General features: G+C 41.2%; 1 protein-coding gene across 1 annotated transcript in view; it reads left to right on the top strand.

Moving 5' to 3' along the window:
* The window catches only part of MGAM2 (maltase-glucoamylase 2 (putative)), an 83712-nt gene that overhangs the window by 48996 nt on the left and 19636 nt on the right, over positions 1-15080 (top strand). Inside the window, exons 28-43 of the mRNA XM_072762843.1 lie at positions 50-146; positions 646-758; positions 1238-1363; positions 2908-3036; positions 4190-4297; positions 6064-6126; positions 6917-7051; positions 8620-8704; positions 9514-9652; positions 11595-11728; positions 12010-12044; positions 12141-12257; positions 12815-12963; positions 13073-13157; positions 13639-13695; positions 14102-14226. Coding sequence (XP_072618944.1) covers positions 50-146; positions 646-758; positions 1238-1363; positions 2908-3036; positions 4190-4297; positions 6064-6126; positions 6917-7051; positions 8620-8704; positions 9514-9652; positions 11595-11728; positions 12010-12044; positions 12141-12257; positions 12815-12963; positions 13073-13157; positions 13639-13695; positions 14102-14226 — 1697 coding nt within the window. The remainder of the gene's footprint in view (positions 1-49; positions 147-645; positions 759-1237; positions 1364-2907; positions 3037-4189; positions 4298-6063; positions 6127-6916; positions 7052-8619; positions 8705-9513; positions 9653-11594; positions 11729-12009; positions 12045-12140; positions 12258-12814; positions 12964-13072; positions 13158-13638; positions 13696-14101; positions 14227-15080) is intronic.

The following is a 15080-nucleotide window of genomic DNA, read 5'->3' as shown; positions in this document are numbered from 1 at the left end:
ATTTTGTGTGTGTGTGTTTACTGCCTTCTTTCCCCTATGACTCTCCCAGTACAAGAAGAATTCCTATGGTGTCCACCCGTACTACATGGCACTGGAGGAAGATGGCAGTGCCCATGGAGTGCTCCTGCTAAACAGCAATGCCATGGGTAAGACAGAGGCATGTTCCTTGGGTATCACCATAACTAGCTGTGACCATTTTCCTGGGGTCTGGAATATCAATAGAAGTAGAGAAATTCAAGGGCAAGGGAAATGGGACAGATAAACTGACTTTCCATTCATTTCTTCATTCATTCCTTCTAGATTTATGAGGAGCTATAGGCCAGGTGTTATGCGTAAAAATTTGACCAAATTGCATGACCTTATTTTACTGTGACAGTTTAACTTCCTTTCACAGCATGATACGAGATGTTGAGATTAAGATTATGTTTCTTATACCTGCAAACACATCTATTCCACCACATGAGAGAAGACTTTCCAGAGGAGGAGGGTATTAGGGAAAGAGAGAGAGAGAAGAGTACATTTTAGGGCAAATTTCTTATCTGGGTGATATACACTCCAAGGACTCCTTGTTTTCTATCTATCTATCTATCTATCTATCTATCTATCTATCTATCATCTATCTTTCTTTCTTTTTTTTTTTAACAGATGTGTCATTCCAGCCCACTCCTGCCCTGACATACCGCACCACAGGAGGGATTTTGGACTTTTATATTGTTTTGGGGCCAACCCCTGAGCTTGTAACTCAACAATACACTGAGGTTGGAATTCATTTTATGCATTGATAAACCATCAAATGTTTATTGGGTATTACCATGTTCTTAGCACTGAGATAGGTTAATTTTTTGTTTTTATCACCCTGGGGTATTCCTACTACATTATTGCTGTCTTTCCTGAAGTTAGGTTTTAGTCTTACTGGTATAAAGGCATAAAGATACCCCACATGTCTCTTAATTATGTGCTAAGTAACCTAAGAATCTCTAATCGGTAATAACTCCTGAGTTCTCAACATCCTCAGAGTGGAAGCTCCACCACACGGGAGACTTTCTATCATTCTGTCATTCTGCATGCTGATGGTTTTTCCATATTTATTTGACTTCCTTATTTTTCTTGGAAGAGGCCTCTTAGACTGGAGAGGGCTCAGTAGAAGTGCTCAAGCTGCATCAAGTATAAGCCTTTTCTTCCCTTCCCCAAAAAGTCTTCCTGGATTCATTTCTCTCTCTCTCTTTTTTTTTTATAGTTGATTGGTCGGCCAGCAATGACTCCATACTGGGCCTTGGGATTCCAACTAAGTCGCTATGGATACCAGAATGACATTGAGATCTCCCAATTGTATGACGCAATGATGGCGGCCCAGATTCCCTATGTATGAATCCCCCACTCAGTCTGTGGTTTAATTAGTTATGGAATTTGCACCTAATTACAGATTGAAAATGTCTTTGGGGAAATTATTGATGACTACTTCAGTATAGGAAAATATAGTTGTGGAGCTAGTCTTGTGTGGAATACATTGCTTTTTGAATTTCATGCCTCCTTTTTATATCAAGGGTTCAAAATTGAAAGTTGCATTAATTCTTCAGTGATTAACAGTGTGATTGAAGGATATTGTTACTCACTGCCTTTTGCTGGGAATATCCCTCTCTAGGCACAACTGGTCTTAAGCCATGACGCTAGGGAGTTCTAAGTGAGAATCACATCAAGAGGATGACAATTCTAGATTATACTGTGATTGTCCTTAGAAAGGATTAATAAAAAATGACAATATGAAAGAAAGCAGTAAAAATCAAGTGTTTACCCTCTCTAAAGCACACATGTGCATATCATACAATGGCAATGTAGTCCCCTTCATAAGCCCCGAGAAGTGCAGTCCACTGCTGTCAGCAAGCAGAATTCCAAGATAGCATACCCTTCCTTCTCCATAATCATCAGTTTCTCATCACTCATGCTCTTTCTGTGCTTTCAGTCCACCTTCTGAGAGTTTAGAGGACAATTAATGACTGGATGAAAATAAAATGTAATGATATTCTCATCAAAGATAATTTGAAGCATTCATCCAGGCTTCAAGTATTTTATTTTTATATACTGCTCTACCATATACTTATTAAATGCAAATTAGAAAAGATAGGAAAATTAAAAGATGAAAAAATCCAGAAATCTACCTCACCAGAGTGATCAGTGTTAATAACATGACAGTTTGTTCTTTTCCATGCTTTGATTTTTGTGAAAGTCTCTGCTCCCCAAACAAGTTTTACCTAGAGTCTTAAGGCCATACAAGTGATTATCCTCTTCAGGCTAAAAAGCAGCATCTCTTTTTTTAAAACTGGATATTGACCATGCTAGCCATCAGTCACCAATCTTGGATTGAGGGACTTTCACATGCAGAAGCCTAGGTTGGTACTGTTTAGAGAAAAAGGAAGACAATATTCTAATCTCAAGGACCATCCAGCCGAATGGAATGGCAGAAATATACAGTCTAGAAAGCTATACAATAATATACTTCTAAATGTGAATAAATCCAATAAGGTTTACTAGGGGTGGAGGGAATAGATATATAGTCTTTTCTGCTTCTCAGAGAAGTCCTGCTTTCTACCCTTGAACATTCAACTAGCACTTTGATAGGCTCACCAAGTTTGAAGAGTGGAAAAGACATGAATTAAGGGAGGGAAAGGAAAGAGAATTCCAGTTAGAGAAACAGAAGGAAAAGGATGGGGACAGGTGATCTGTATGCAGGAATCAGAAAATAATTTCAATCAGCAGAATTGAAAAGTCAGTGATGGGGGGTGGGGGATGGGAAGTGGGGGTGGTATGGGACAAATTAGGAGGGGCCTGGGCTAGGGTTGGCAGAGCTGTTTGTGTGCCCTGATGGGTCCTGCTGTAGGATCCCCAGCATCTTGCTGCTCCTTCCTGTAGGATGTCCAGCATGTAGACATCGATTACATGGACCGGAAGCTGGACTTCACTCTCAGCCCCAACTTCCAAAACCTCAGTCTCCTGATTGATGAAATGAAGAAAGATGGCATGAGATTCATTCTCATTCTGGTAAGTACTTAGAAGATTAGAGCCCATTTTCTGTTTCTGTGTTCATGGCTTTAAAATAGTACCATTGAGGGAAACTAAATTAAAGGTACATAAGATTTCTCTGTACATTTTTTTTCAACTTCCTGTGACATTATAATTGTTTTTTTTTTAAGTTTTAAAAAGCAAATAAACAAAGGAGGACAGAGCAAATGAAAATTGGCTTTCAAAAGGTTATGTTTTGCAATATTGATTTTTTACAACTGTCACTGGGATGTAATTTATTATTAGGATTCCCTTGGTTAGGGTTAGAACTGTGGACTGAAACACTGACTATAGCAACAACATCCAAAAAGCCTGACTGTTTCAGGCTGTGCCTTGGAGGAATAGCTATATCCTAGTCTAATCTTTACCTTAAGGCATTCAAAACCCACTCCAGTTGTATCATTACCCAGCAATGGTGAGGCTCAGGGGACTTATTTCTTCCTAATTAAACTCACAAACAACTGACCTAAGATCCGGAACCCCAATTCGTTACTTTGCATTGGAAGCTATACTTTGATAAACACAGAAGTAGTTACCTGCAAATGGTCTTCCCTTCTAGCTTCCAAAAAATGAAACATTATTTGCTGACTTTTATTCATTCATTCAAGTATTAATTAAATAGTGGGTTTTGAAAATCACTGTTCTAAAAATTGTGTGTGTGTGTGTGTGTGTGTAATCTAAATTAATGAATAAGACATTGTTCTTTTTCTTACAAGGATTTTATTCTATCAAACGGAGACAGCCATTAAATAAACATTAAAAAAGATCATTTCAGATAGTGGCGATTTGTACTTCAGATAGTGACAATTATGAAATAGGATACTATATAGAGTAACTGAGGCCTGTATGGAATGGGGTGAACAGGGAAGCCACTTTGGATACATAAGTTGGGCCACAGAAGAAAGAAGCTACATGTTCTTCAGGAGTGGAAGCACAATAAAATTGGCTTTCTTCATGGGAGGGAAATGTCTTATCAACTTGGTTATCTCCAGGAATGTTTTCAAACAGTGTACTTAATTCCTCGAGAACTTTATAGATGTGAGGCAAATTATCTATGGTTGTTTTTTTTTTTTTTTTTTTTGTCTTGGAGATATTCTTCTCATGTTCTTTGTTTTAAACCCTTGCTTTGCAGGACCCAGCCATTTCTGGCAATGAGACTCAGTATCTCCCATTCACCAGAGGGCAGGAGAACAATGTATTCATCAAATGGCCTGGCAAGAATGACATTGTCTGGGGAAAGGTAAGCCTTGGGAGAAGGTGTCTATCATTAATCAGCAACAGAATGTCTTGATTAAAAGAGAGTGTCTATAAATCTTGGCAAAATATATTGGGTAATTAATAAATTATGAATGAGTAGAAATTTGCCTGATGCTGATTAATAAGACCAAGGTTACAGGTCTAATTCTCTAAAATATCAGTAAGCTTTGTTTTATTGTCTGGAAATATTCTGGTGCTCTACCCCTTATGCATGTCAGCTGGTCATGTAACAACCTAAAGAATTCCTTTAAGAATAGCTCTGAAGTCTGTGTCTGCCAGGCACCCCCACTCAAAGCTTGCATTCATCTTTTACCTATGATGCTTGCATCCTTCATTCCTGAATAAACCATGAAGTCCTGTAGATTCTCCTCCTTTTGTCTCCTTTAGTTCCTTTTTGTGACCTCAGTTCTTCATCTGTTTGATTTATAGCAATAGGATTGTGGGCGAACTTCCTGACCCCAGATGATAGAAGCTCCTAGCCAGCATTCAGACTCTGCTCCATTACTGTATTATGCTACTTCCTGTTGTTCTAGATACATGCCATGCTTACCATGCCTTTGAATGTTGCCTTCTCAGCTTAGGCAGATAATATCTGCCCTTCAAGACCAACTCAAATGTATACTCCTATGAAGCATTCAATGACCAGTTTAGCTCTCCCTGTTTCTTCCTTTTTCTATATTAGTATCCTCAAGAGGATAGCATGTCACTTAGCATGCACATTTTATCTGTGAACTCCTTGAAAACAAGGATGATCAGGGCACCTGGGTGAATCAGTGGGTTGAGAGTCTAACTCTTTGTTTTGGTTCAGGTCATAATCTTGGGGTTCTGGGATAGAGCCTTGTGTCAGACTCTAGGCTCAGTGAAGTCTGCTTGAAGATTCTCTCCCTCTGCCTCTACCCCTGCTCATTCTCTCACTAAAATAAATAAATACATCCTTTTTAGAAAAAAAGAAAACAAGGACCATCTTACTTAAATCTCAGTAAATACAGATTATAGTACAGTGCCTATCATATATAGTAAGTGCTCTGTAAATGTTTGCTGATGAATGAATGAATGTATATAGTTAATGTCCTTCTAGTTATAGATGAGATTGGTTGAAACTCTGGATTTTTTAATGCTATGTATATTTGGGGTCCCCAGTAAGTGATAATGCTGCTTAAGCATATTGAACCGAAGTTTATGGGTTGTGAGTGAATTCAATCTTAGTTCTTTAGAGTCATGCTTTAAATTTGTAATTTATGAAGAGAATTTTGTATATGGGGATCCCTGGGTGGCACAGCGGTTTGGTGCCTGCCTTTGGCCCAGGGCGCGATCCTGGAGACCCGGGATCGAATCCCACGTTGGGCTCCCAGTGCATGGAGCCTGCTTCTCCCTCGGCCTGTGTCTCTGCCTCTCTCTCTCTCTCTGTGTATGACTATCATAAATAATAAAAAAAAAGAATTTTGTATATGTCTATGACAGATACAGAGCAATCATTTGAAAGGTGATTGTTTAGAGGATATGTTTAAAAAAGATTTAGTTCATTTCATTTTTGAACTTAATCATTTTGAAAATTTATGAAATGAGTCAAGGAAACCCAACCTATTTTCCCCTAAGAGAATTTCATATTCAGATTTTGTAATTTAATTAATGGCAAAGATCTTCAAGAATTTTATGGAGATGCAAGTCAATAGAGTCTAACATGTGAATCATCTCATGATCCATATGCAATGCCTTTTAGAGGCCTTAATTTTTCTTCTTTTGCTCCAGGTTTGGCCAGATCTACCCAATGTGAATGTGGATACATCCCTTGACCATGAAACTCAGGTTAAGGTATAGTTACATGCAGATTTTTGTCCACATTGCCCTAAACATCTGGATACTTATAAGTTTTATCCCAGAACTTGGTTAAGCAGCTCTCTGAGCATGCTTATCAACTGGTAATTTCTTGGTAGAAAGAGATCCTCAAACAGAAAACACAACAAGCAACTAAACTGGATATGTGTAGAAGGAAATCAAGTGAAATGTCTCCACATGCGTGCCTTTAATAGGTTATATTTTATTTAAATCCAATGTTGCTTGAAAAATAATGAAGTCCAAAACATTTTCACTGGAGAGGTTATGAACAGCCTTTTTAATGAATTGTCTCCATATAAAAAAAATATGCCAGCCAGTTAAAAGGAGTAATATTTTTGACCTCAGCACTTGATGTCACATCATTCTGGGCATGTAGCATCCCCTTCACCCTGCAGCTCACTTTTCTCTGGATGACTGGTCTCCTTTATTTGGCCAGTGTAGAAAAATCACTTGTATATCTCAAGTTCGATCATTTAGACACAGACAGTTAATTTTCCAGTTCATATGATTAAAGGCCCAGTAATAAAATGAATCTCATGTTTAAAGGAGATTTAAGACTATATAACCTCCTTCTAGGAGAATAAAGAAGGCAATCAGCCTTCTCTGATCTCTTTGTGTTCCCAGTAAACTCAGTAGAAGCAATAGCAGAGCTGAGGCTAGTTTTAGACCCTTGCACAAAGACCTGTTCATCGCCCCTTCCTGGTCCCCAGACTCCCCTTCCTGGATAGGCAAAGACCCAGTGTGAGAGGATGTGTTACTCTTACAGCTTTACAGAGCCCACGTTGCTTTTCCTGACTTCTTACGTAATAGCACAGTTGCGTGGTGGAAGACGGAAATAAAAGAGCTCTATGTAAACCCTCGAGACTCAACAAAGAGCTTGAAGTTTGATGGACTGTGGATTGTAAGTGTACCCTTGTTTTTTCTTTGGAAATGTTGGCAGTCAAACCATGGAGAGGCAATTCAGAGACTAGCAAAAGAGGGAACTAAGGCTGAAGGAGTAAGAGAGAGGGATACTCTTGTACAATTGAGGTGCTGGACCCCCAGAGACAGAGATGATTGTGGGTCTGCCCAGGAACATGCTTGTGGCTGGAGCCAGTGGAAGAGATGTGCCACTGCTGGAGATGCTGCCAGAGAAAGAGGGAGAGGGACAAATACCCCAGCTTCTCTTATCTCCCACCCTCCAGTCTTTGGCCAGTGCCTCCCATTGGTCAAACTACCCAGAAGCTAACACTACAGGAGCTTGACAGTCCTGTATCTTATGATACAGGTAGAGCTAGTGGGGGCAAGGCATGAATTCAAGAGACAATAGATATTTACCATAGTGAGGGTACAGACTCATCTTCAAAGGCCTGTTCAGATATTTGTCACACCTGTCAATTGGGCTTAAGAGTAGGGCTTCTAGAGATGTCTGTGGGATATGTGCCCAAAGGTTGTTCTATTTGTGTTCTCCTAGGGATGGGAGGCATATCAGTGTTCTAACTTTCTTCCTCACTGTCCAGTGGCCTGAAATCCTGAGCATATTCTAGGCTAGCTCTCAAGAGCTTCATAGGTCTGGACTAGGCTGAAAGAAGCTCATAATTCACCCAGAGACAAACCTATAAGCCCACTATCAGCCCTGGGGCTTCTCTGGCCACTATTCTTGGGGTAGATAGGCCCAAAGCAGACATATGAAATATTAGCCTGAACAGGCAAAGCACGTAGTGAAGAGGTATGGGTAGCTCTGAGGAATAGGGAGATGATCACTCTGGGATATTTGTTCTGCTGGAAAGAAGATGCAACTGAAAAACTCAAAATAGTAAACAGTTCCCCCAAATACTTGCCTTTGCCCTTAGTATGTCTGGTTTAAGGTAGTCCGATTTACAAAATCTTAACTTTTCTGCGAATAAAGTAGGCAGTGAACATTCACCTTGGGAACAGCTACTTCTTGCCTTTAAGTAATAAGCCCCGAGAATGATTTGATCTCCATATTTGTTTCTGAGTCACCTACAACTCTTCAGTCACTCTACAACTGCATCTACCACAGAAAGCGAGACACTCCTCCTGTGTTTGGTCTCTGCTGATGTCAGAATTAGACTGAGAAAGAGTAAAGGAAGGTAATGGCAACCATTGGCCACAGATAAAAAAAGTGTATAATTCACACACAAGAAAACAAAGGTGGCCTTCTTGTGTTGGGAGATGTATCAAGAAATCTCCTTAGGTCATGGATCCAGCATAATCTCCATATCTGTGCTACTATGAAATGATCCTCCCAAGTTTAAAAATGCCAGGTAAACTGGGAGTTTAGCACTCTACTTAGATGAACATAGATTCTTAGATTCCATTTGGGTCAATGCCTCAGAGTAAACAAAGTCAATGAAATGACTAGCTGAGGGCTTACCTAGGGTGTGTTTATCTCTGTGAGGTCAGTGTCCTCCAGAGAAAAGGCCCCACTGCCTCTGACATCACAGAATGTTTGTTGACTCTTTGCAGGATATGAATGAGCCCTCAAACTTTGTGGATGGATCTGTCAAAGGCTGCAGTGATGAAATTCTTAATAATCCACCCTATATGCCATGTATGTAAATGATTCCTTCCTCAAATTACTTCCCTACTCAAAAACTCTGAAAGTTTCCCTCTTCCTGTCAAAGTGAACCCTAATTTTGGAAAAAGAAAGTACTTGTACACATGACACAAAATCCCAAATAGAACATAGATTACCCTGAACAAGAGTAAATTACTAATCAGGCAGAGAAATAATGACATGATGTATTATGAAAGAAGCCACGCAATGCAGAATGTCTGGGTGGCTCAGTGGCTGCGCATTGCCTTCTGCTCAGGTCCTGATCCCAGGATCCTGGGATCAAGTCCCGCATTAGACTGCCCACAGAGAGCCTGCTTCTACCTCTATGTCTTATGTCTTAGGTCTCTGCTTCTTTCTCTGTGTCTCTCATGAATAAATAAATATAATCTTTAAACACACACACACACACACATACACACACACATCCACCAAAAACAGAAAATGGAGACCTTAATACTGTTGGTTGAAACGAGATCCATTCCCTTGAGAATGGTACCATCTAGTGGAAGAAACAGTCTTAATAACAAAGGAATTTATTGTGCTGTTGAGTGGGCTCTGATTGCATTCTACAAATACCAGAAGAAAATGAAGTGGGCCTTCCCCAGCTCCTCACTGTGTCCTGACCTTTCATTAGTTATAAAGTCACAGGATGTTGATTCTCTAGACAAAAGAGTTCTTGAAATCCCAACTGTCACTGGTAACAAAGTTGTTGATTGAAATAGAGAAAAAGCAAGGCAATGAGCATTTCTGGTGAATGCACAAAGCAGGTTATTTTGGGAAGTTAACTCGGCATTTCCACTCAGATTTGGAGTCCAGGGACAAGGGCCTGAGCATCAAGACCTTGTGCATGGAGAGTGAGCAGATCCTGCCAGATGGCTCACGGGTGCGGCACTATGACGTTCACAGCCTGTACGGATGGGCCCAGACCAGACCCACCTACGAGTGAGTGTATTCCTAGAGTGGCTGGCTCAGTCCTAAGAGCCTGCAAGTCTTGATCGCGGGGTCATGAGTTCAAGTCCCACACTGGGTGTTGAGATTACTTAAACAAATAAATAAAAAACTTAAAAAAAAAAAAAAAGGAAGAAGCCTGCCTAAAGTATAGTCAAACTGAAGGGAAAGTTAAGGCCTGGATGCCTTGCTTCTTCTATGTCTTTTACCCTTGGCCAAGGGGTAAGTATGAAAAGCCATGCCTTCAACTTGAGGCAATTTGTAGGACAGCACTACCTTTCACTTCCCGCTGACTCAGGATCTCGGGTCCCGCCAGTGAGTCACTGGAATTTTCCCCTTTCGTGGCTCTTTCCCAGGCATGCCCAGAGCCTTGTGCATGTGCTGTCCTGTCAATCCCCAGGAATATGTAGGTGCTTTATAAAGTGCTCCGTGGTTCTACTTCTCCGGGATGTACTCTAAGACCAGCCAAGCTTTGTTTGTCCCAACTGAACCCCAGCCCGAATACCTGTGATGGTGCCAGAGGATTGTTATTGTTTTGGTAATTCCCTAGCTTGAGAATTATTTTTTTCCCCCTGCTGAGTTGCGCTGTGAGTCCAATCAAATGGCCACAACACCGTGGGAATGGAGATTTCTCCAGGGGTCTGGAAGCTAAAAGCAAAGTATTAATTATGCTCTGGGGCTGGTGCTTTTAACAGAGCCTCCAAAGAGGTCAGACCTCTGAGGCTGCTGCCGGGGCTGCTGGCTTTTGGAGCCACTGCACTAGGGATGGGGTCAGCTAGGAACAGCCCCAAGTTCAAATCCCACAGGCCTCACTGTCTTGCCAAGATTTAGTAGTTTCCCTTGGATAGAGAATTTTCATTTCTTCAGAGCTGGTTAATTTCTAGAGTTCTGCAATGGCCAGTGACAGAGCTCTTTGCATCGCTCACATCCACCCTTCCTGTCTATTCCTGCCTTATTTCAGGCCTTCATTATCTCTCATTCAGATTTGTGTGTAGGAGTGAGTGAGTGTGTGTGTGTGTGTGTGTGTGTGTGTGTCCATCCACGTGGGGATTTATGTTGGTGTGAAATATTGGAACTGACCTAATGGATTAATCTCCACCAGAGTAGCTAGCCCCATTTCCTGACATCCTTTATTGAATAATTCATCTGTGTCTATTGATTTATAATGCTTCCTTCAGCAAATGTGCGGATTGAATTACGTACTCGGATCTGTTAATAGACTTTCTCTTTTGTTCCATTGATTTTTCTCTCAGACAATTGTTTTTATTTTCTTACTGAGGCTGCAGGCAAAAGATCCACCATCCATATGGACATATCTGAACATCTTTTGTGTGTATTTGTCCTCGTGTGCCAAATTTATCCCACTTTGCGAGGAGTAGCCACAAATACAGAGAGAGAATATTGCCGAAGAGCTATAGTCATACATACTCTCATTTGGATCCCAGATCTGTCTCCTTACTCTTTAAATGTCCTCTGACACATTGTCTAACTTCTCTGAGCCTCAGTTTTGTAACAGTAAAAGGAGGCCAAGGAAACCTTCCTCATGATATGTCTATAAACCTTCCATGATATGTCTGTCATGGTTTTTAGACCATGTACATGGGAGTGTCCAGGATATTACCTGGGTTAGAGTAAACACCTGTCCCATACCTCCCTCGGCTCCTTCTTCCCACCTCTATGTAGACAACTAGTCAATTTAATTTTTTTAAAAAAAGGAAATCCACATTTAAGTGATGATAGATCTCCAGTAGTCCTGCCATGACACTTAGCATCACTTTTAAACACCAGATGCTTCTGGGGAAGATGCTTTCTGGCTCAGAATGGAGTGCCATTGCCGCCTCACACTCCAGACTGGGGCTGCTCTCTGTAATGTTGTTCCATAGCTGTCCACCCTCAAATTCACCCTCAATTCACCTCCTTGTTCCCCTCCGATCAGAGCTGTGCAGGAGGTGACGGGACAGCGAGGGGTCGTCATCACCCGCTCCACATTCCCCTCTTCTGGCCGCTGGGGAGGCCACTGGCTGGGTGACAACACGGCCGCGTGGGACCAGCTGAAGAAGTCTATCATTGGTGTGTGGGCCTACTCCCAGGGGCCTCTGCTGGCTGGGAGGGGACTGGGTTGTGTGCTGGCAGCCGCATTGGTTATGTCCAGGTACCATCCACATGGGCAGCAGAAGCAGCAGCAGCTGACTTCTCTGTGGGTGTGAATTTTAGTTTATAGTCTATACCCATCTTTTGATATTTTCATCATAGGTGGCCCAGGGCTTCCAAATAGGGTATGGAAGAGAAAGGGCAAACCTACCCTCTGAAAGGGCTGCTTCGTCCAACACAGCTGTGTCTTCTCATTGCAGGCATGATGGAGTTCAGTCTCTTTGGAATACCGTATGTAAGTTATACTGGGGCCGTCGCTAACCAGTAGACCCCAGAGCGCCCGCAACCTACAAAATGTCCCACCTCATGCTCTGATTTTGCATCTTCTCAGACAGGAGCAGATATTTGTGGCTTCTTTGGAAATGCCGAATACGAGATGTGTATTCGCTGGATGCAACTGGGGGCCTTTTATCCATTTTCCAGAAACCACAACACCATGGGGACAAGGGTGAGGCAGCAGCTTGGTGCCACCATGTTTTGCGCCCTTGAATCACAACTTCATTTTTACCCTCAAAAGTATCATATTTCTGAGTAGGATGAGGAAAAAAAATCATAAAAATCAGAACCTCCACTTCTTATAAAACCCACAGAGTTCAAAACCCCAGAATTATAAGCAATTCTCAAGAATAGACCTTTGTTCATGTCTTGGGGGATGTATGCCTATGAGGACAGAGGGGTTTAGAGCTCCCTATGGGGCTAAAACAAGAGCAGCTCCTTTTCTTTGGAGAATTTTTATTTTATTCAAATCCATCCACGCTCTGTCAATGCTGCATAGAGACCTGTCTCTCCAGGGCTGTATAGCGGACTTAGGAGTCAGTGATAAACAGTGAGAAGCAAGTAGCATGGATTAGCAGGATAGCAAGGGGAAGAGAATGGGTGGGGTAGAAATGAAGGGTGAGATCCCAGTAACTGGTATGTGGGACATGTATGTGCCTGCTGACCCTTTTCTGATACCATTAGGATGATGTAAAGAAATATCTGCCACATGTTCTTTTACCTTTTTAGAGACAAGATCCTGTGGCCTGGAATTCAACCTTCGAGATGTTCTCAAGAAAAGTCCTTGAGACCAGATACACCCTGCTGCCCTACCTCTACACTCTGATGCATAAAGCTCACGTGGAGGGCAGCACCGTTGTGCGGCCCCTGCTCCATGAGTGAGTACGGCCTGTCTCCCCAAGCAGAGGTTCTGGCTGGGTCTTGGGGATAGTCCTCTGCCACAGTCCTCACAGGCTGCTGGGTATTCTCGTATTTTTTCTTTTGAAGGTTTACGAATGACCGTAAAACATGGGTCATCGACTGCCAGTTCATGTTGGGCCCTGCCATCTTAATCAGCCCTGTGCTGGAAAATGTGAGTTTTCCATCAGAGATCAGAAACCCTCAGTTACACAATCTAAAGTACAAGAAGGAAAAAAAATTAGATAAAAAGTAAATAAAAATAAATAAAGTACAAGAAGGGCGTTTTAAAGGTCATCTTGTCCCACTAGCTATTTTCTAGTAAATATCTTTCTAGAATATTTAAGGGAGATCTTTTTCTTTTTTCAAAATCTCCATTAATGAAAACTTCACAACCCCAACTGATTTCTCATTTTAGTGTCTCATTACCCCATATCTTCATAAAGTGTATCTTGTTTATAAATGAATTTTTCTATATGTTTGAAGAATTTTCTCAGATCTTTTCCATTTCAAACTTCCCAAACTCTTAAAATCATTAATAAAATTCTCATTTGTAGTTTTGTTCTACAGAAAGAATTTTAATGATTATTTTAATAATAATTTTAATAATTAAGTTATTGGAATATGCATAATGACATGTCGATTTTATGTTTCAGAACAAGTTTCAGGTCAGCGCTTATTTTCCCAGAGCTCGTTGGTATGACTACAGCACGGTAAGAACCTACATTTTGTGAAGAATCAGACTGGCCCATGCTGGCTAGAAGGGTGGCCAGCGCGTTCTCTTGACTTTGAGGCACCTCATTTCCAAGGCAGGAGTTTTCAACCTTACAGCCAAGCAAGATTTGTTTATGTAAAAGTATACACAAAAGCATAATTAGGTAAAACCTGCCTCCCATATCACAGTGACTTTTCTTCCACCCCCATCTTTCCTGAAGGATACAGAGAAAAGACTAGATTTCCAGAGTTCTCAACAAAGCTGAAATCAGCGATTTTTCTCCTTTGACTTGCTGTTTCTTGCTGACTTTCCAGCAGGCTTGGAAAGACTTGTTGTATTAAAGCTTGCAGCATTCATTCCATCTCTTTATCTTCATCCTTCCCTGCCTGTATTCTCTCTTCTAGGAATCTGGCAGTGTATCAACAGGGCAGTGGAAAATCCTGAACGCTCCCCTTGACCACATCAACCTTCACATCAGAGGAGGCTACATCCTGCCTTGGCAAGAGCCTGCGATGAACACTCAGGCCAGGTAAGGAGGCCAATGGTTCCAAAGGCCTCACTTTGTCCTTGGCCTCACCTTGGTAATGAGGTCACCTCGAATGGAGCTGCTTGCCTTAACCAGGGCTCAGGGGATAAATAAACCCACTTACAGATGGTCTCATTGATTCAATTCTGTAAGTACCTTCTGAGTGACTTGGGGGAGGTTGCGTTCATGAAGTCAGTCTTGGGGAGATCTTTTATCTGTAGCTCTGTGTCCAAAGCCTAGGATGAAATTATTTTTTAATTTCTTTTCTTTTCTTTTCTTTTCTTTTCTTTTCTTTTCTTTTCTTTTCTTTTCTTTTCTTTTTCTTTCCTTTCTTTTCTTTTCTTTTCTTTTCTTTTCTTTTCTTTTCTTTCTTTTCTTTTCTTTCTTTTCTTTTCTTTTCTTTTCTTTTTTCTCTTCTCTTCTCTTCTCTTCTCTTCTCTTCTCTTCTCTTCTTTTTTCTTTTCTTTTCTTTTCTTTTCTTTTCTGTGTGAGAGAGAGAGAGAGAGAGAGAGACAGTGCACATGGGGGTGGGAAGGGGGAGACGGACAAGGGAGTTGAAGAGAATCGTAAGCAGACTCCATGCTGAGCACCAAGCTGGAGGGCTCCATCTCATGATCCTGAGATCATTACCTGAGCCAAAATCAAGAATCCAATGCTTAACCAACTGAGCTACTCAGTCACCCCTGGGCAAAAATTTTCTTGAGGACGGTAGCATTTACCTCTTTCCACATTATTAAAAAAAGCTGGGAATATTAATGAATTCTTTGATTTGTGATGGCTGTCCAAGGATGATTTAGTGCTTATTTCGAAGTCTGCTTTGGTCAGCTCAGTATAGTTTATTTTTATTTATATATTTT

This window comes from Vulpes vulpes, chromosome 7, assembly GCF_048418805.1.
Source record: "Vulpes vulpes isolate BD-2025 chromosome 7, VulVul3, whole genome shotgun sequence".
In the NCBI taxonomy this organism is placed as follows: Eukaryota; Metazoa; Chordata; class Mammalia; order Carnivora; family Canidae; genus Vulpes; species Vulpes vulpes.
Note: the sequence above shows the minus strand (reverse complement) of the source record. Positions and strands in the feature narration are given on the sequence as shown.